Source organism: Echeneis naucrates, chromosome 6 (assembly GCF_900963305.1).
Source record: "Echeneis naucrates chromosome 6, fEcheNa1.1, whole genome shotgun sequence".
Lineage (NCBI taxonomy): Eukaryota > Metazoa > Chordata > Actinopteri > Carangiformes > Echeneidae > Echeneis > Echeneis naucrates.
Genome location: NC_042516.1, coordinates 22270161 through 22290444, shown reverse-complemented (window position 1 = coordinate 22290444; position 20284 = coordinate 22270161). Strand labels below are relative to the sequence as shown.

At 44.3% G+C, this 20284-nt stretch overlaps 1 protein-coding gene across 8 annotated transcripts; it reads left to right on the top strand.

The window, feature by feature from the left end:
- The first annotated feature begins 262 nt into the window (after positions 1 to 262).
- On the top strand, positions 263 to 18305 carry etv1 (ETS variant transcription factor 1). 8 transcript variants are annotated; one of them, XM_029504614.1, is made up of 13 exons: positions 263 to 315; positions 472 to 689; positions 1011 to 1101; positions 1443 to 1490; positions 5911 to 5964; positions 11361 to 11490; positions 11651 to 11839; positions 12648 to 12895; positions 14950 to 15018; positions 15105 to 15173; positions 15274 to 15443; positions 16629 to 16730; positions 18010 to 18305. In XM_029504614.1, the coding sequence occupies exons 2-13, from the start codon at positions 645 to 647 to the stop codon at positions 18229 to 18231; spliced, it is 1437 nt and encodes a 478-aa protein (XP_029360474.1). In that variant the 5' UTR covers positions 263 to 315; positions 472 to 644; the 3' UTR covers positions 18232 to 18305. The 8 variants fall into 8 exon arrangements, with proteins under 8 accessions (XP_029360474.1, XP_029360473.1, XP_029360480.1 ...); XM_029504613.1 differs by having other exon boundaries at positions 14947 to 15018; XM_029504620.1 differs by having other exon boundaries at positions 11358 to 11490.
- The last annotated feature ends 1979 nt before the right edge of the window (positions 18306 to 20284 follow it).

Sequence of the window (20284 nt, the reverse complement as noted above, 5' to 3'; positions counted from 1 at the left end):
TGTAAGTTTTCAGTTTAAACTTTAATTGATTGAACTGATTTGGAGCGGCAGCTAAATGCGCACCAAACTTCATCCAAAAAGGGGTGAAGCACGGAGGAGGAGGGAGAGGAGGGGGGGGGGGGGCTTTTTCTTCCCGTGATTGACTGCCAGCAATCTGATCCGGTGAAAGACATTGACAGCCAATAGGAAGCGGAGCGCGGCTCGTTTCCATGGGAGGCCCCGGGAGGCGACGCCGAGCCGCCAGAAGGCAGCCGAGCGAGCGGGGACGAGCGCAGGCAGCAGCCGCTCCGAGGCACCGAGCAGCCGGGCCGAGAGGTAAGAGCTCAGCTTCTTTAACACCACTTTGTCTTCTCCTGCTGGGAAAACTGACAGAGACAGAAAATGAGCAGGACAGCGTTTCTCCGTGCGCTCCAACCTTTCCCTTTACGCGCGACTCCCTTTTTTTTGGGGGGGGGGAATGTTTTTTCGCAGATTCGGAACTTTGCTCCAAAAACATCGCCGGTAATTTCGGTGTGAGGCTGCAGAAAGAGACTCCTGAGCTGAACCCGACTGTGTGAAAGTCAGCTCCTCTCCTTTACTGAGGTCCAGAAGGGCCAGCTGTCTGTGACCGGACTGAAGACCGATTAGAGCCGCAGCCGGACACAATGGATGGATTTCCTGACCAGCAGGTTCCTCTCTGTAACTCCAAAGTGAGTGAGTACCGACTGAAAAAGTTCCAACCAAATCACACCAGCACTTCTCTCTCTCTCTCTCTCTCCTCCTCGTCTTCCTTTAACCCTTCATCTTTTCTCCTGAATTCATTTCCCCATCTCCTCTGTGCCGGCACTCTTTTTCATTTAAGTTTGGTGTAATTATCAGAGATGAGCAGCTAAACAGGTGCCCACCACCTGGCACAGTAGTTCTGGTTCTGCACCTGAAGCTCAAGTCTGTTTGCATGTGCCAGGAGGTCAGTGCTCCAGTGAGGAGGGGGAAGAAAACAATTGACTTGTGTGTCTGTTTTTGTTGTGCAGAAGCTGCAGGAGAAGACTGCGAGCTGCGAGAGGCCAGCAAATGACAGAAAGAGAAAATTCATTAAGTCCAACCTGGCTCAGGACAGCGAAGGTAAGTCAGAGGAGTTCATTTCACGGCTCCTGGACATTTAGCAAAATTCAATTGGGCTGTTGCCACCTGCGCCGCCAACTACACAATCTCAATTACAACACATCGGCCTGTGATGATCCTCAAGAGCCTCGGTCAGCGGTCAGAGACACACATTGACTTGTTATTAGCCGCTCAGGTGGCTCCGAAGGCGCCGACGAGCATACCGAGCCCTGCAGTAATGAAGCAGCTCGTTTCTGATGCTCCTCCAGGGCTCTTGTGCTTTTTTTTTTTTTTTTTTTTTTTTTGGGGGGGGAAATGGTTGGGTTTAAAAACTGCCTTCAAGCCTTGTTCTCTGCTTTCAGAGCTCTTCCAGGACCTCAGTCAGCTGCAGGAGACTTGGCTGGTGGAAGGTGAGTGTTTTAAAATTGTGGATAAAAAAAAAAAAAAGAGAGAGAGAGAGAACATGGATGGGTATAAATGGATAGGTTGTGAGGTAAGAGAGAGAGAGAGAGAGGAGGGTGTGTGTGTGTGTGTTGGGGGGTACAGAGCTGCCTGGAGTTACATGCCTAGCGTCGCAGTCCAATTAAAAGCCCGTGTGGAAGAGGCACCTTGTGTGTCATGCATACATTAGAGACTGTGAGCGAGCCGTCTTGAGGGAGACAGAGGAGGCTCTACCCAGAGAGTGTCATCACAAATTACCAGGAGAAGGCTCTCCGACGCTCACTGTCTCCTCTGCTTTTGGCAGGAGCTAACGCACTGCACGCCAGCCGCCTCCACCACCTCCACCTCTCCACCTCCTCTCTCTCTCTGTCTTTCTGCCTCACTCTCTCATCCACTCGCCCTCTCTCTCTCTTCCTCTTCCTCCTCTCAACACACCTCTCTTACCTTCTCCAGCTGTACCATCACCTTGTCTTCTTCAATTTCTTTTCTTGGCGGCGTCCCCCCCACGACCCCCCACCACCACCACTGCTACCACCGCCACCACCACCCCTTCAAAATAGGAAAAAGAAAGACAGAAAAGAAAAAGAAAGAGAGAATGGATTATTTGATATTTTTTTCCACCGCAGACTTTCTAAAAAGCAGAGTTGGCCTCTCAAAGTGACGACAGATTTTTTTTTTTTTTTTTTTTGGTAGTTTTTTATTTTTATTTTTTCCCCCCACTAATGGCAAGACTTGCTCATGGTGGTCTAACTGAGACGTGATGCTTCAGGATTTAAGTGCGAGTGTCCTCTTTCCACCGTGTCTGCAGCACCGAAGTTTTGGTTCGTGGTGAATATTGCTTATCTCTTTCATTTTCCTCTTTCTTCTACTTCCTCTTTTTATTTAATTTAATTTAATTTTATTTTTTGACTTGACCTTGGTTTCAATGTGCATGCTTCATGCTTGACTTGTTCTCGTGTCTTGACTTTTGTAATTTGACTCTTTCTCAGCTTCAGCTTATTCTGAATCCTGTTTCTATGTGAGTAGGTTTGGAGTTGAAATGTGTTTTTGAGTTTTTCAGAGCAGTTATCTGGTTATTTTTAGCGTCTGTAAGTGGCAGTAAGTGAGTTTGTTAAAGGGTCATTTTTGTTGCATGCATTTAAATCTGAAGGTAAAAAAACAAAAACAAAAAAAAAACAATTTTTTTGCATATGTGCAAAAGAACTGTAAAAATGAAGTTTGTAGAAAATATTAGATTTCTGTTCACTGTTAAACACATACAGTGTTATCAGAAATGAAAAAAAATCTAAGACTTAAAGTTTGACTTAATTTAAAAAAATATATTAGTATGTTAAATGGAAAAATGTCATGCTTTTGAAAATTATGTTAAATATGTTGTTTTTTAGTTCTTTAATGGAACTTTGGAGGAACTTAGAAATTATTACAACAGGCTGACATCGATCGTGATAAATCAGAAATCATGATCTTTTTATGAATATTGTATTTCATTCTGGGAAAACAAGCTAATAATGATTTGCAAATTTGTTTTTTATTACATTTTCCAGTGGTAGAATTGAAGCATTAAATGTGAAACGTCTACTTCGACATAAGAGTCCGTGCTCTGGTTGTAAAAACATAATTCTTATCGTTAAGTAGAGCTCTCAAGTGCGTAATTTAACTGATAGTACTGTAAGGAAGAAAGGGGAAAAAAAACAGTGAGTTATAATACTTACCCTGGAAAAACGTTGAGAAAAAATCTGAGCCCGCTCCGTTCACACAGGTGGAAATGACTCTTCATCATTTCCAGGCTCCATCTTTTCTTTCATGCGATGGAAAATGCTCAGAGAGCCGTCCAAAGCTTTTTAAAAATGAAAAGTCTGCTTTAAAACAGATATTGGAGAGTTTGAGCCGACCGCAAGCAGCAGTTAGATTATGAGGTGACACACACACACACACACACACACCGCAGGGCGTGTAAAGGAATAAGACACGATTTTAATATTTCAGTATCCAAAGTGAGAGGAGACGAAGGCGAAGCCGGCTGATAAGAAGTATTACTGTTAAGGATTACAGTTCTGCCTGTCATGGATCAATGTGATGATGTGCGCGTCGAGATCGTAAATTTAATGAATGACTTCCTGTCCATTAAGATGAAAAGGAATACCTTCCCATTTCTGAGATTTATTAGTTCAGGTAATTGGAACAAGAGGGAGGAATTATGAGAGACGGACTGAATTTCCAACTCTGATGAGCTGACATGAGTCTATTTGACCCCCCTCAAAATGAGAAAAACCACAGCTGCCCTGCTCCTCCACTTTTTTTTTTTTTAAGTGACTTCAATGTCCAAGAAAGAGAAAAAAAAAAAAAGATTTCTTCCTGTGATTGCTTTAGTTGACGTCTGAGTGAAGTTCTGCTGTTAAATTAGTTTAAAACTGCACTCAGAGCTGCAGCCGGATTGTCTCAGGCCTCGACTTTACAGCCTTCCTTCTGCTCCTCTCTCTCTCTCTCTCTCTCGCTCTCTTTTTTTTTTTTTTTTTTTTTTTGTTTTGTGAATGGCGGCAGAGTTCCAGCTCTGCCGTCCTCCCCAGGAGTTTGTTGCAGGGATTCGCTGGCTCATTCACAGACTGAGGCCGGTGACTCACACATCCTGTACTTCGTTTTGGACACAGACACTGCTGCCTTCTGCTTTTTTTTTTTTTTTTTTTTTGGGGGGGGGGGTCGCCTTTCTCTTTGTCCCCTTCCAAGTTCGATTTTCAGAAGTTCCACTGACTTTGTTTGTGTTCCAATCATGAGGCATGATCTCTATTTTTAATTGTGTTGCTTTGGCAGAATCGCCCGTCGTGTTTTTTTTTTTTTTTTAAACAGGCCTGATCACAACAAAAAGGATTGAGCTTCAATGTCTGAATGTGATTTCCTCCTTTAGATCAAATGATGGAACTTTTCCTGCCATGTCCCTTTAAGAAAGCCTCCAACTCGCCCTAGTTGTTCTCCAGATCAGCAGTAATTCAGCCGGGCTAAAATGCTAATTGTATTTACAATGGAGGCTTGATGGCTTTTAACTGCAGCACAAATCTGGAGTGAAATAATTTCTCCTTCATCTTTGCTGCTCTCCCTTCGCCCACTTCAAAATATGGAGCAATTTGTCCTCTTGATCTGTTGATTGTTTGCTCTCCTCAATTCACACCTCTGGCAAAAAAAAAAAAATTAAAAAGTAAAATTAAAAAAACAAAACAACCCCACATCCCTGATCATATCAGGAGTGGCAAAAAATGGAAAATCTGTGATATTTTTTATTTTTTATTTTTTCTTGATCTCGAGACATGTGGGGACATGATGCTGAACCTGTGATAATGAGGATCCACTTCATTGTGCGGTATAAATAGACGTGCTAATGACACATTTTAAGCCTCGCTTGCTTGACTTTCGCCAGCAAGAGTCAAACCTGAGGGACACGGATGAGTGTCGATACGCCTGATTATAAATATTATAAATATGATTATAAATATTTATGTGTCTAATTGGAGCCGGAGCAGAGGCGGGCTTCATTATTTTAGCATTAGCCCGGGTGCAGGGGCGTTCGAGGCACAGGTGAAGCGTTGGAAGGTTTGGAACAGACCTGGCTCGGTAGGTACAGGTGGATCCACCAGTAGGGAAGAAGCCAATTAGATACCGTTAACAATGGGTGTTTGGCTGCTGGCAAGGAGCGAGAGCCGCGGCTGCAGAGCAGTCAATGGACAAGGCGACCTCAGGAAGTGGAATTAGGAGGTCACCTGAAGCTCCCTCGCAGGCTGCCTTTTGTTGGAAAACCCACTCCTTTTTTTTTTTTTTTTTTTTTGCTAAATCGTTGAAACCGCACTGGTCAAATTATTGCGAGGTAATTTTTGTACAGTTCTGATCAACATTGAACTCGTGAAAGTCTAATTCTGCAAATACAAATCATAAAAATATTCACCTTTTCTGTGTGTGTGTCAATACAGACAGCCAGATAAAAACAATGTCGAGATTTTATTTAATTTCAGTCGAATTTCAGGCCAACACGGATTAGATGTTGTTCACCTGGGCTGGGGAAGGTTGAAAGCTCCAGAGCAGCAACTAAATGGACTTTAAGGCCAACTGAGATGTTTTGTTTTCAGAAGAACACCAAATAACTGAGATTTTCCTTCTTTCCTTCGGTTGTTGAGCGCTTTAAAAACCCCACTGGTGAAAGCCGCCAATCGGCGCTGTGGTTTTCCTGTAAAACATATTTTTCACAGCTGTATTTCTTTAACGCCGTGCCGGGATAGGCCGGTCTGATGTCTCAGGAGGAGGGTGGAGGAGCAGCGTTGTACTGTGGGGAGTTCTGATCAATGCTGCGTTGTCCATCAACATCACAAACAATCACTCTTTCTTTTCCTCCGCTTGTGTTTTTAGCTCAAGTTCCCGACAATGACGAGCAGTTCGTCCCAGACTTCCAGACTGAAAACTGTGAGTAAGAGACCACGTCGCTTTTCTTTCTGTTTGTGTTTGTATGTGTGTGTTCTTTTTTTTCTTTTTTTTTTCTCCCCCACTTATCTCGACTGGTGTGTTTGTGCTCGGGGAGAGTGCACGTGGCAGCTTGTGTGTGTTTTTCCACGTCTCTCTCTTTCGCCTCACCTTTGCTTACCCAAGAGCTCTCTGGAGAGCTGCAGCAGTTTTGCAGGTCTGCAGACAGGTGCATGGGTGGAGGTGGGGGGGCTACCTCTCTCTCTCTTTCTTTCTCTGTGTCTCTCTATCTGTCTCTCCCTTCCCTCTTTTGCTCTCTTTCCACCATCCAGATATTATTGCACTGTGACTTATTTGCATAAAGGAACATCAAAATATTGTGGCTGATGTTTTTTAAGGAGTTGGGGCGATATTTTTAACTCCAAGTAGACAAAACTGCTGTCAATTGAAGGCTGTTTTGAATTTTTTCTTTTTTCTTTTTTTTTTATAAAATCTTAAAAAAAAGAGAGAAGCTTTTCCTCTTAGTGCTCTTTTATGAAAACCAGACAGTGCGGTTAGATTTTCTAAATCAGGCAGTGTAATATTAGTTATTACTACATTTATCCTGTTCAGTTGGAGGTTTGTTGGCCTTGTCACACGCTGCCCAACCTTCACTGGAGATTTTACAGCATTTTTTTTTTTTTCCTGCAGTGGAACGAATTCTGCTTCTAAGAATAATCAGTAAGAGTTTGCTAAAATTTGGACCTGAGCTGGGCTTACTGGCAGAAATAGGGCTGAGGTAGTTAGCCGGACTTCACCTGGTTGTGCACGCTGGTTGCACACGGTGACTGGTGACTTGGCACGGTCCACTTCTGGGGGAAGAAGTGCCAAGTTGGGGACAGAAATGGAGAGAGTGGAGCTCAGTGGGACCCGGAGTGAGCACATGTCTTTCGGATGAGCCAAAATGCCCATGAAACTGTGAGAAAAGACACAAAAGCGAGCGTCCACGCCCTGCGTCTTCTCCGTGTCCTCAAAGCCGGGGACAGAGCTGAGCAAAATGAAGACGTGAGGACTCTCAGATCAGAGAGTTTCAGATTTGGTGGGGATCTTTTAGCGGTCACAGATTACGTTTGGGTGAGATTGAGCAGGGAAAGATCTGGCAGCGAGCTGGATCACAGACCTTTTAGCCCCATGTGAGATAGATTACATCCTAAGATCCTCAATCAGGTTCCTGGTGGTCGTCTAGATTAAAAACCAAGGGGTGCATGTTGCTTCCTTTTTTTTTTTTTTGCCTTCAGTTCTCCTACACCTCTTAAAAACTGGAAAACGTAATTTTTTTTAAGCCATGAAACAAACTTTTTTTTAGCATTTTTATTGTCATTCGTTTTTTTTTTTTACTTAAAATAATCCACGTTGACTCAGTAAGGTGAATTTTAAATAGACCGTATTCATCCTTGTGGAAATATATTCAAATCTTTAATGTTTTTCCATTCTTCTGACTTGATTATGCTAGCCTGTGAATTCCTAAAATCCAGGATGGAAGAGCGTGGCGGTGTACAGTAGAGAACCAGAGGTCACCGAGACTGTCCCGTTGTCCTTCAGAGGTAGCCGGGGTGGGTGGCCACGGTGGCAGGAGACTGCTGACCATCTGAATTGTCCTGTTGGCAAACCTGCAGCAGACTGGAGAGGCACTAACAGATGGCGGGAGGGTGAGGGCACCGTGGTTGGGCGCACGAGCAGGCATCCCAGCCGGCAGCTCTCCCATATGGGTTTCACCGAGCCCAGAGATGGAGGCGGAGGGACGTGTAGCTAGATGTTGTACCTGAAGAGAAGAGAGGACGAAGCAGCAATGACAGGCCAGAAAACAAAAGCAGCTTTGACTTTGAATACTCTGCATCAGATCCAAAAGCAGAGGCAAATAGCATCGTCCCTCGCATTCGTACTTGTCGACTTTTCCTCGTGCACCGTCGTCCAAAAAAACTATTGAAAGCCTAAAAATGAGTCACGCCTCTGCAGCGGATGACATGTTCCTTTATGAGCGTAGTTCATTATCAGTCAGTCCCACGTACGCCATAAATGCTCATTAGTGCACTAAAAATAGTGCACTGTTTGTTAAAAACAACGGTGTCCAGGGATCAATGTCGTTTATTTTGAGTCCGTCCCAAAGCCACGGCTGAAAATAGTCCCACACAAACGCATCATTTTCTCTCTGAGTCATGTTTGCTAATAGCTGCTGTTTTTGGCCGCTACGCAGCCTCAAAACATAATGTACGTTTTATTTTTATGGCCACGTTTTGAAGGTTTACTGTACTTTCTCAAATCAATACGCTGGCAGCTGTATTGTCTTTTAAAGCAGTATCTTTCTGATAAACCGGTGAACTGATTGGTGTTCGTCTTTTTTTTTTTTTTACTTTTGCTTTTACTTCAGAGCAGTTTGACTCGAGCCATTTGGTCAAGCAGACCAAATCCTACATTAATAATTTGGTCTGCATCAAATTTCATTCGAACCAAACATGCAGGAAACTTGTTTTACACTTAAAGTGCTGAAAATGTCTTTGGCATTAGCCAAAAAGTAATTAGCACTGCTAGCATATGTGACAGCTTAGACAGTTAGCTATGTGTGCTAGCATAAGTTAAGTAAATTAACAGTGTGAATCATATTAACACAAAAAACAAAACATTAGTATTTTGAATCAGCTTCTTTTTACATCCAAAGTTGAATTTTCAGCCTGGCAGTTTCACATTTCCTTGAAGTTATAGGAAAGCAACAGTATTTCTATTTCTCTCTTCTATTCATTTTGGTATTTTTCCTCATTGGCTGCTCTCCGAATAAAAGAAATAAATCAGAGGAAAGAGAGTGTTGCAGATCCACGTTGTTTCTGCTGTCTTTTCTTGTTAGCGTTATTTATTTATTATTTTCGTGGCCTTCGTGGGTTTATCGCCTCTCGAGAAGCTGCAGCAGTTTCCCCTTCAATGTCGACTTTACACCCTCCATCCGCACAACATGGAAGCAGCATGTGAGCGGCCTCGGAGCTAAAGTGTCCTCGGGCTGAAGGAGGAGAAATAGAATTTCCTTTGTCTCCAACTCCAACACAGATGCTTACCATTAGCATAACTTAGCAGGAAACGAAGGAGTAGCGGAGGTGTAAAATGAGGCCACACGTTACCGGCAGATCGGAGCCTCCATCATTTAACAGCAAAGGCGAGCACCTACAGTAGGTGAAAATGGAATGGAAGGTTTTTCGCTGTTGCCAAAAGACCTGCGTTTTTTTATGAATGGACGGGAGAAGTACCTGCCAAATGTGGTCTGGCTCTGGTTCTGCCAAAAGCACACCATTTGTACATGAGAGTACACAACGTCTTTGATAAATGACCAAAAAGGACTGGCAGCTGAATGAAATTTGTAAGAATCATGTTTTGGTAAAGAAACAACACAATAATCAGAAATAATAATAGTAATGATGATAATAATAGTCAGAAATTTTCTGAGATGGATTTTGCAAAAAAAAAAAAAAGCTGAAACCCAAAACGTGGCCACGATGTTTATGACCTTTAAATTAATGATTTCCATTAAATTTGTCCTGAAAACCAAAGAAAATTACAGAATATTTGAGTTGATGGCACAGACGGCAAAAAAAAAAAAAAATAAATAAAGTTAAACAAAACATTTGCATTCAAAATGGAGCCAGTAATTGTTCTAACTGCTGCTTCTTTTAAACACCCACCATCTCAGTTAATCAATATGTAGATAATGAGAGCAATCAAGCAGTGATGGGCATGACATTCTGGACTAAAAAGGAAGTCTGTTTTAGTCGGAGGCTATGCCCTTGCTATCGATTTGTGTACCTTGGCACCCCACTGACGAAATCTATTGTGACATTTCCATTTCTAATTTAAGGCCCTGAGCTGCGGCACACGTGAAGCTCCCGCTCATAGCTGATGTGACACCTGGAGCTGAACATCGAACAAAAGATTTATTTTTTTTTTACAGACGTACATTTTCCTATGTCACGCTGACGTTGACTCAGAAATGTAAGATGGGTTGAGCTGTAAGGAAGAATACCAAGAGGGGCGGGGTGGTTGGGGGGGGGGGGGGGTCTTCCTAAACTCAGAAAAAACAAATTTTAAAGTTTTTGTATTGTTGTAGGTAATTACAGTAACGGTGGTTGTGTGTTGTTTTCGCTCCGTAAGCTTTTAACGAGACTCTTCCATGTCAACGTCGTCAAAGGTCTCCCCTCAGGAAGTGTCTCTTTGACCTACGATCGATGACCCAGAAAGGTCAGGCCCCCAGCGAGGGCTGCGAACAACCCCTGAGCGTTGTCGTGCCGTGGCCGCGTGGCCTGTCCCCCAGGGGCCCCGACTGTGCATCAGATGGGGTGTTGGCAGATCGACCCCCGCTCGTTCGGCAGCTGTCAGTCAGCCGTGAGAAAAAAATCCCCAAAACATCGTCGTCTCTCAGCTCCTGGTAGTCCCAGAGACCTTCCTGACTGTGTGTGGAATGAAAAGACAAACTCCCAGACCGCAGATTTGGGTTTCTGTGCTCATCAAATAGCCGAGTGTTTGTACTGGTTGAACCAGGCGGTTGATGGATTTCCTTTTTTTTTTTCCATCTATAATTTCTCTGTTTGAACTCAACAATCAGCCTAATTGTCTCAGCCCGGAGCAGCCGACAGAAATCATGCCCTTCAGCATGTTCGATGGCCTCGCCGCCGCTGGCGAACGGCGAGGCAGCCCGAGCCTGACTTCATTCTGACTGCCTGGGTTTTTCGGCAGAAGCTCAGCCAATTGGATTAGCGTTGATCATGACTCGAGATGATGGGATGTTAATCAGGACCGATCAGGCACTTAACAGCCTCTCAGATGCAGCGGGCTCACTGTGGGGCCATAGGTAGACGGGGCAGACCCCCCCCACCTTCCTTCACCCATCCGTCCCCCTCCCCCTTCAGATCAATGATCCCTGTTCTTGTCGTCTGGAACGTATTGACAGCCAGCTGAAAGCAGATAAAGTATTTATAGGAGCTCGCCACACACCCAGTTTTATGTTTTGTCATATTTCACAAACACAAGTTCCTGTCAGGGGAAAAAAGGGACGGACAAATGAGACGGGAAGTGAGTTGTTTTACATAAGTGATGGCCTGAAATCCTGTCGGTGGACGGATGTTTAGGAGAGGAAGTCTTTTAACATAAATGCATTTATCCTGGCCTCTTCTGAACAAATGAATTCGGAGGTGCCGACGTGATGACGATGGCTCGATCTGCAGCAAATGACTGAATTAGTGTGAATTTCACCTGTTTTGCTGTCCAACTTCATTTCAAATGATTATTCACTCACTATATTTTAAGCAAAAAAAAATCAAATGCCTCATCAAATGCCGTGGCGGCTCATCGTCTTTGGTTTGTCTCCGTCTCTCCCGGAGCAGTGGCGTTCCACGGACTGCAGCTGAAGATCAAGAGAGAGCTGCACAGCCCGTGTTCAGAGCTGAGCTCCAACTGCAGCCAAGAGCGGCCCTTCAAGCTCCAGTATGGAGAGAAGTGCTCGTACAGCGTCAGGTGGGCCGACTCCACGCTCTGTTAAAACACCCACAATGCCCACAAATCCAGAAAAACAAATTATGGTTCTGTCTTTTTTTTTTTTTTACATGATTTAATGACGACTCGTTGATGTTGAAATAACTTTGAAAGGACTCTGACTCTGGTCGTTTCACCACAGTGCCTATGAGCAGAAGCAGCCTGCAGGAATGAAGCCCTCCAGCCCAGTGACGCCCCCCTGTAGCACCCCCGTGTCCCCCCTCCACCATGCCTCGCCCACGGCGGCCCCGACGCCCAAACCGGACAGGACCTACGCTCACATACCGCCGTCGCAGCCGCTCCCTGACAACGCCTACTCCATGGACCACAGGTACGGCCGCACCGCAGCCGTTTCCATTTGCATTCACATTTACACTTTACCGCACATCACAATAAGGTCACGGCAGCGCACGCACATCAGAGCCTTAGTTACAGCGGAAGGCACAGTGGGCGGGGCCTGCTGGAGCCGCAGCGTCAAGGCGCAAACAAACCGCTGAACGCAGTGATGTACAATTCATGAACCTTTGCTGCTTTCACTTTCGCTTCAGTTGCATTTGCTGAATTATTGTAATTGTTTTTTTTTTCGGTCGCTTCAGATAAAGTTCACAAGGAAAAGCTTTTTCTGCTTCCCTGGCCTGTTAGATTGGCAGTTTTGAAGGGTCAGCAGGCTAGCTACCTAATTTAGCATCTTAGCATTATGGCCATGCCCACTGAAGCCAACCAGTTAGATTATTTCTGTTGTCAGACCAGCTTTGCACATTTGGGTCGTATCAATAGTATAAATCTTTGAGATTTACGTCCACAATATGCGTTGAGAGCGATGCAGCCTCCATTTATTGTTGTTTGTTGAGTTTTGTGTACCAAGTGCAGCTTAGAGAAATGAGAAAACAGACTCATATTATGTTTTGTAAAAAACAAAAAATTCTAAATAAAAATGGGCTGTCTGAATTTAATCTGATATATTTTAGGTTCTCAATTCAATCTTACGTTGGTCAAATAGTAAATAATGTGACTTTCAGGAGGTTCAACTTAAAGGACACCTTGTCGTCTGTTTGAATTTACAAACTAAACGTGACTTCTGTGACTCTTTTGTGCGTCTGATCAAAATGAAACCACCGCTCTGATCGCCCCCCTCTCAGATTTCGACGTCAGCTCTCGGAGCCGTGCCACTCGTTCCCCTCCCCGCCGACGATGGCTCGGGACAGCCGGCCCATCTACCACAGGCAGATGTCGGAGCCCAACATCCCCTTCCCTCCTCAAGGCTTCAAGCAGGAGTACCCGGACCCCCTCTTCGAACACCCGGCCATGATGGGGGCGCCGCTGCCCCACGCCTACCCCGCCAGCATTATGATCAAGCAGGAGCCCAGGGACTTCACCTACGACTCAGGTGAGACGCTTTAAAAAATACTGGTGTGTGTTTGTGTGTTATGTAGAGCTACTCTGGAAAATGAAGAGTCCTTTTTTTTTGCTGCCAGAGCATTATCATTTCAGGAATGAGAGAAGACATGGGAGGAGGAGGTGGCGTTTATTGAGTTTGCCCATTATTAGGCCAGGGGATCTGGTTTTGCCGGGTGTCTGCACCAGTCGCCATTTCCTGTGGTGCTCTAATAGAAAAGGGGGAGGAGGGCGGGGATGTGCCTGGTCACAATCCAAAATCCGCCTTCCCACACTTGTCCGCTCCCTTTAGTGGGAGAGCAAAGGGACCTAATCATCAGCCCGGGGCCTCTGTGGAGCCCGAGGCTACATCAGGACATGAATGAACATACGCCGGGCTTCTGGGTTCATTCACAAGGCGGACAGAGAGGACCCAGGAGAGGCCGGCTGCTGGAGGAGAGTCTGTGTGACCAGTCAGGGAGAAAAGTAACCTCTTCCCACGGTGATGAGCCTCTCTGGGCTCCCTCCTCTCTTTGTTGCGTCGCTGCTCTGCAGTTTTTGTCACGGAGCAGCCAGGAAACAGATTTACTCTGCTGTTGATGTGCTCCCATCACCTCTGTAGCTCTGTGTCACGTTTGAATATTGGCTTCATAAATGAATCTCCGATTCAAAATTGCCAAAGTTGAATTTTCGTCCGTGAGCTAAGTTGGTTCAGCACTCCTCTGTATGTTATATGTTCATTTTAACCAGATGAAACAGGAGTTCATGCTGTAAATGGTAAAAGACTTGAAGGAAGGAGAGCGGAGGTGAATGTTGGATGAAGCAGTGTTGTGTCCACTGCTGTGCAGCACTGTGTATCCAGGATGGAGCGGGGGGGGGTGAATTTATTAGCAGTCACAGTGGAGCATGTTGACTGGAGCAGGCCTGTTGGAAAGGATGGGAGGGGAGCTGGTAATTTCATTAGCAGCAATTTCCTCTACAAGCCCATTACTTTGATGAAGTTCAGAGAAATGTTTATGGGCCTAAATGAAGGGCCTCAGTCTGTTTATTGAACATTCACTTTGTAACCCGTTTGCTTTCTGATCGCGAGCCACGTCAAGGATGTCTGTGTTTGTGGGAGGTTCTGACAAATGCAGTAAAATGGACAATTGAATCTGAACAGCGTTGTAAAACATGAACAGGCCTCTGTGCAAAACTAAAAGTCAGTTTATAGAATTATGCTGTCAGATGCGTGTAGTTCAATTATTTAATCCCAAAATCTGTCGTTAAATTTGGATGGAGTTGGTTTAAAAACGATGACCGTTGTTTTAAACGGCAGAAAAAATCCAGGACAAAGTTTGATCTCCGAGATGTGAAAGAAGGAAATAAATCTGAAATATGTGGAAGGAGTTAGAAAATGAAACCAAGAGATTTGCACATTTTATTTTAAAATGGGTGAAAAGTTTTCGAGAAAACATTAAAACATTCGAAACCCGATCGGGGCTGAGTGTGGGCGTTTTAATCAGATTTGATCGGTGGTTGCCTGGAAACAGGAACACATAACCCCCCCCTCGTTTCCCAGCCAAGTCCCGCGCCGAAGAACAGCTCGCTTGAACTTTTACGTGCTTGTTTGTGCAGACGAGACGTCTTGGTGGTGAGAAGCCGACTGAACAAAACACCATCAAAAACATGCATCTGTGTTTAGCTAACCTGCTGCAGTTGCACAATATTCACAGAATAAAACCAACACCTGCAGGTGCGTTTCAGTTTTGATCCGGGACGGCGTGCAAAAGCGTCACGTCGCACGACGAAGAGGAAAAACTTACATCACGTCAGCTTGTGTTTTCTCACAAGCGCTGCGTTAGTAAATCCCGCTCGCAGGATGTGTTAACGCTCTGCTGCAGCGAAGCTCGCCGGTGGCTGGGGGCCGTTGCGGTGGAGACGCCGGAGGGCATATTCTTTAATCAGAGCCAGTGGTGCATTGAGTGAACAGGCTTTGACTGCTCTCAGATAACTGAGATGGTGTTCTTAATGCTGCCTTCGGGCCCTTTAACACTCACTCTCCCTTTCTTGCCTGGCTTTCAGCAGAAGTGCCTAGCTGCCATTCTGTCTACTTACGGCAAGACGGCTATCTGGCTCACACTAACAGGACTGAAGGTACAAACGACGACACGAGTGACTGTTGTGCTGGTGCATTGTGGGGCGTCTTTACCTCCAACGCTTTCTTCCTTTTCATTTTGCAGGTTGTATGTTTGACAAAGTGGCGAGACATTTCTACGACGACACCTGCGTGGTGCCCGAAAAGGTCGAAGGTGAGTCTGGGTCTAAAGTTCGACCCCCGAAATAAACCACGACCACCGTGTGCGGTTACGTTTGAACGCCACGCAGTGATATGCACCTCGTGTCCTCCAGGTGACATTAAGCAGGAGTCGGGCCTTTACCGCGAGGGCCCGTCGTACCAGCGCAGAGGCTCCCTGCAGCTCTGGCAGTTCCTGGTGGCTCTGCTCGACGACCCGTCCAACTCCCACTTCATCGCCTGGACCGGCCGCGGCATGGAGTTCAAACTCATCGAGCCCGAGGAGGTGAGCGCATAACCAGATTTTTTTGGTTGTTTCTCACATGGATGTCTTGCCACAGAATGTCACTGCACATAAATGATGAGTTCATTGACTGATTAACTGATCAGGGATGACTCGTTGTAACGAAAACTTGCAGCTCAAATGTCGTGGCTGTCTTGACTTTGCGCTCAGAGACGTCACAAAAAGGCGTCAACGAAAACACAAATCAATGTAGAAATAATCAACAGACTAAAAGAAGACTGATCTAATCTTCAGTTTGGTTTTTAAATGTCACTTAATGACAGTAAAGAGGTAAAAAAACAGGTGAGATGAGTTCCAAAGGTCCGAATAATGTCCTCTGCTCTTCATGTGGAAGAGTTTCTCTTTATTTGTCGTGTCCTCGGCCACATCCAGCCGGCTGACCCTGCTAAATATTTCACAGGACAGATTCCTAAAAATATAACTCGTGTCGACGGTTGGGCCTTTTGAAAGGGAAACAGAGGCCGAGTCTGTGTGAGCCGCACACACACACACACACACACACGCTGTTTCTCGCTGTCGGAGGATGGTTGAGGATGCTGGCAGCGGGGGGGGGGGGGGCTGCAGAAAGGAGGAGAAGGAAAGAGGGGGTACCTGGCAGCAGTCCACACGGGGCCCCAACGGTGTCTGGAGACGGGGCCAGCTGCAGCGAACAGGGGGGCCCATTCATGCCATCAGGTGACCGGTGTTAGGGCGCAGAGGCTCCTGCCTCTTCGCCAGTTGTAGTTCTTTTTTTTTTTTTTTTTTTTTTTTTGGTTGTTGTTGCTTGTTTTTGTTTTTGTTTTTTTTTTTAGCCGATTTCAGATGGAGGGAAAGGAGAGAGAGAGGAAAATAAATAAAAAAATGGAAGTGGAGAGGAGAAGCTGGAGCGAGCGCCGTGGGGCTGTGGTGGGTGGTCTGGTAGACAGGTGCTGTAACATCTGCTGCCTCCTCTGCTGGGTGTGTGACAAGCTCCTAATGAACACATCCCTGCTCAGGTCCGCTCAAGCTGGACGCACTCTAATTACGCTTATTAGGAAAATATGGATTTATAAGTTTGTTTAGCGTTTCAGCTGCCGCGTCGCTCTCGTCGAGGAGACTCGGAGTCCGGCCTTCGCATCTGTGTTTGAGGTGCTGTTGTGCGCTTTCTCTTTGTGTTGACGGACTCTTGTCTCTTGTGTTGTTGCATAGGTGGCACGTCGGTGGGGGATACAGAAGAATCGACCGGCGATGAATTACGACAAGCTCAGCCGGTCGTTGCGCTACTACTATGAGAAGGGAATCATGCAAAAGGTAAAAAGGCGGAGAAATTTATACCTACAAAGAAAATAAACACAACACAGTTCGATTTGATTACATTTCATTTGGACTGAACAAAATCAAGATCTCAAGGCATTTTACGTGGAAGGCACTTTATTTTAAACTTTATTTTCAGTCTGCAACACTGATGATTCAAAGATTTGGTGAAATGGAGGCTTACTGATAACTGATTGACACCACCTGTGTTCACCTCCACCGCCTCCCGAGGTAGCTTATATAAGGAGCTGAAACCTTCATCACGTAAAAAGTGTATTTATTCAGGGGCTTTTTTTGTTTTTGTTTTTTGGTGGGAAGGATCAAAACATCTCTTTCTTGGTTGATTTCTGAAGTTGGTGGACGCAAAATTAACTCAACTCTTCAACTCCAAGAGGAAATAAGTTGAAGTTTCACTTCCATGTGTCACCACCATCATTGTTAGTTCCTTCCAGCTGGGAGCTGGAAGGAACTTCTTCTCAGATTCTCTGTGAAACTTTATTAGTACAGCACCTTTCAGACACACTGAAAGTGCTCTGAATGTGACTGGCAGGCTGGGAAAATGAGAGCAGTGCAACTGTAAACAGTAAAACAGTGTGAGATGAATCAGAATCTACATCAGGAAAGCCGTTTAAATCGACAAATCTCGATATAAATTTCCACTTTTTGGACACATTAGACGCCGTTTGTTCTGCGGCTCAGGTCGTCTGAACCGGAGTGGGCGGAGCTATCTATCAATCCTTCCACGTAATGTCACAGACTTCAGACTTTATTAAAACCAAATGTTTCACTGATGGTTAACAGAACAAGAATGCCAATATTTTTCATTCAACATGAAGCATTTGCATATTGATTTTGATGTTGAACTTAAAAAAAAAGTGTTGGTCTGACGCTGAATTTTGGCATCTAATACCAAACGGATTTATATATTAGGATTTATAGGATTTATATATTATATTAATATATATTAGAATATTTTATTTCATCCTGTGTTCTTGATGTTAACCTGCATATGTCTGAACTGAAGACAAAAATATAAAGATGCATCATAGCAAATGATTTTCTGATTTTCTCTGTCCTCCATCTTAACTTTTTTGAAAGTCAGTCAGACCTGTTTGACTTAAGCTGGACTTGAGGTGGATTTTGTTGAAATTAGAGCTTGAAGATGGAAAATAATGAATAAACTGATAAAAGGTGGAGGGGTTTGGTTGATTTTGGGAGAGAAGTTCATCGTAATGATCTTAAATACTGTGTGTGTGTGTGTGTGTGTTTCATCCAGGTGGCCGGCGAGAGATACGTGTACAAGTTCGTGTGCGACCCCGAGGCCTTGTTCTCCATGGCGTTCCCCGACAATCAGCGGCCGGTGCTGAAGACGGACGTGGAGCGGCAGATCAACGAGGAGGACACGGTGCCGCTGTCGCACTTTGACGAAAACATGGCCTACGTACAGGAGGGGCCCTACTGCCAGCCGCACCCATACAGCGAGGGCTACGTTTATTAACAGCTGCCCCCCCAATCCCAGACCACCCCACCCACCCCTGAGACTGTCCACCGCCGCTCCAGGAATAAGACAGAACACACCCCCACCCCTCACATTTTTTTTTTTTAGGTTAGCTCTTGTTCTTTCTGACGTCCAAGCTGCACAGCAGGATGGAGAGTGCACTTTACGGACAGGGAGGCCGCGGTGTTGACCTGCAGCGATGTGGTCGGCTTTTTACTGTCTTATGTTTGTACATTAATGTGGGAATCATTCTGTCTGTCTCTTTTTTTTATATATATAAATAAATATTATCATGATTTCGAGCACGTGGCTCTCTGCTGAGATGGGACTCAGCGGCTGATTTGGGGCCACCTGAGACTCTGACTTCCTGCAGAAGAAACGGCGTGCTCCTCAGCGAACGGAAGGACGATCGCTGTCGTCCTTCAGTTTGCCATCCTGTACTTTTACGCTCATTTAAAATCGAATACTGGCGACGTATTGTAACGATACTTTTACGGTGAAGTTAACATGATCATAGACTTGAAAAAAGTAATGTGATGATAAGAGACATTTAGCTCCCGTCACTGAGAACTGCCTCGGCACCAGTTCCAACATGGCGCCTCTGTCTGTCAATCATCTCTGCCCCTCCTCCAGTCCAGCTGTAGAGCTCATGTAGGTGTTTTTTGCTGTAAACTCCACGACCGGAAACCTCGCGGGTTAGCGACGAGACGCAGGCACACGAGGGACGGGATGTGGATCAAATTGTACTGAACTGTGTGTTCGAGAGTATCTTTTTCTTTTTCTTCTTTTTGATTGCATCACACGTGAACGGCCTGCGTGTGGAGAGAATCAGTGCAGCCGCACCGCCGCTGTAAAATAACTCATCAACTGTAAACGACAGTTTCCTTTGTATTCCAAAATGCATCAAAAGCTCATTTTGTCATTCAGGTGTTGGGTTTTTAAAATGAATAACTGCTGAAAGTGTATGTACAGTCAAAATGGAAACAGCAATCAACACATTCAGGATGACGTTTGCATCGCCAAATAAAAAGCAACAAGTGATTTCGTTGGTTCAGACGTTAATAAAAAGATTTTAAAAAATCAAACGTGAAAAAACCCCAAATTTTTCTTTTTCTTTTTCTTTTAGTTACAGTTACACATGAGGTTTATATTTTTGCTTAAGTGTTGCAGTGCTATTGATTTGTTTTTGTTTTTTTTTCTGTATAAAAATAATTAAAAAAGCTATATCTAGAAATATCTAGAGTTTTATAATGTGATTTAAAAAAAAACAGTTCCATTGTATAATCAGCTAAAGTGTAAGTGTATTTTCTAGTCTAAAAAAAAACCAACAGTGTGTCATCTCTGACCATTTTCTTTCATTTTTTTACTTTAATTGGTTTTTGTTCAGTCTGAGGATTAAAATAAGACTCCGGTCTGTTCGGGTCGGAACAACAGGAACAGGAACTTTAATAAAACTGATAACAGATGATGTTTTACGTTATTAATCTCCACATAAAACTTTTGTGTCATTAAACCTCTTCAGGAAATGTTATCTTTTGCTTCCATGTGACAGAATCTACGATCCTATAAAAAAAAAAAAAATCACAACATTTATCACAAAAAATTGTTTTAGGTCATAAATGGAAAAAAAAAAGCAAATGTGTGTGTAAAGACTAATAGATTATGGAGTCTTGTCAATTTCCAGGTTGGAGAGAAAACTCCCAACACCAAAGCATTTAACTAAAGTGACACCTGAGGAAAAATCAATGGCTAATTTAAGACACCACTTTTTCATGTAGGTGAATTGTTTCTGTCCTTTTTGTTTCTGGTTCTCTCACAAGACTGGCAGTTAATGGAAAAAAACAAACAAACATGCTAACACTCCCTTAAAGTTATTATTTCCTTCTGTAAATTGTCACTATTGCTTCAAAAAAACAAACAAAAAAAAAAAAAAAATCAATGACTAATTTAAGGAAGCATTGTTTAATTGGTTCCACTGATGGGAAAAATGAAAACGGATGTGTAAGTAATGAAAAAACACTACTTGCCTTAATTTGTCAGCACAGGTTACAAG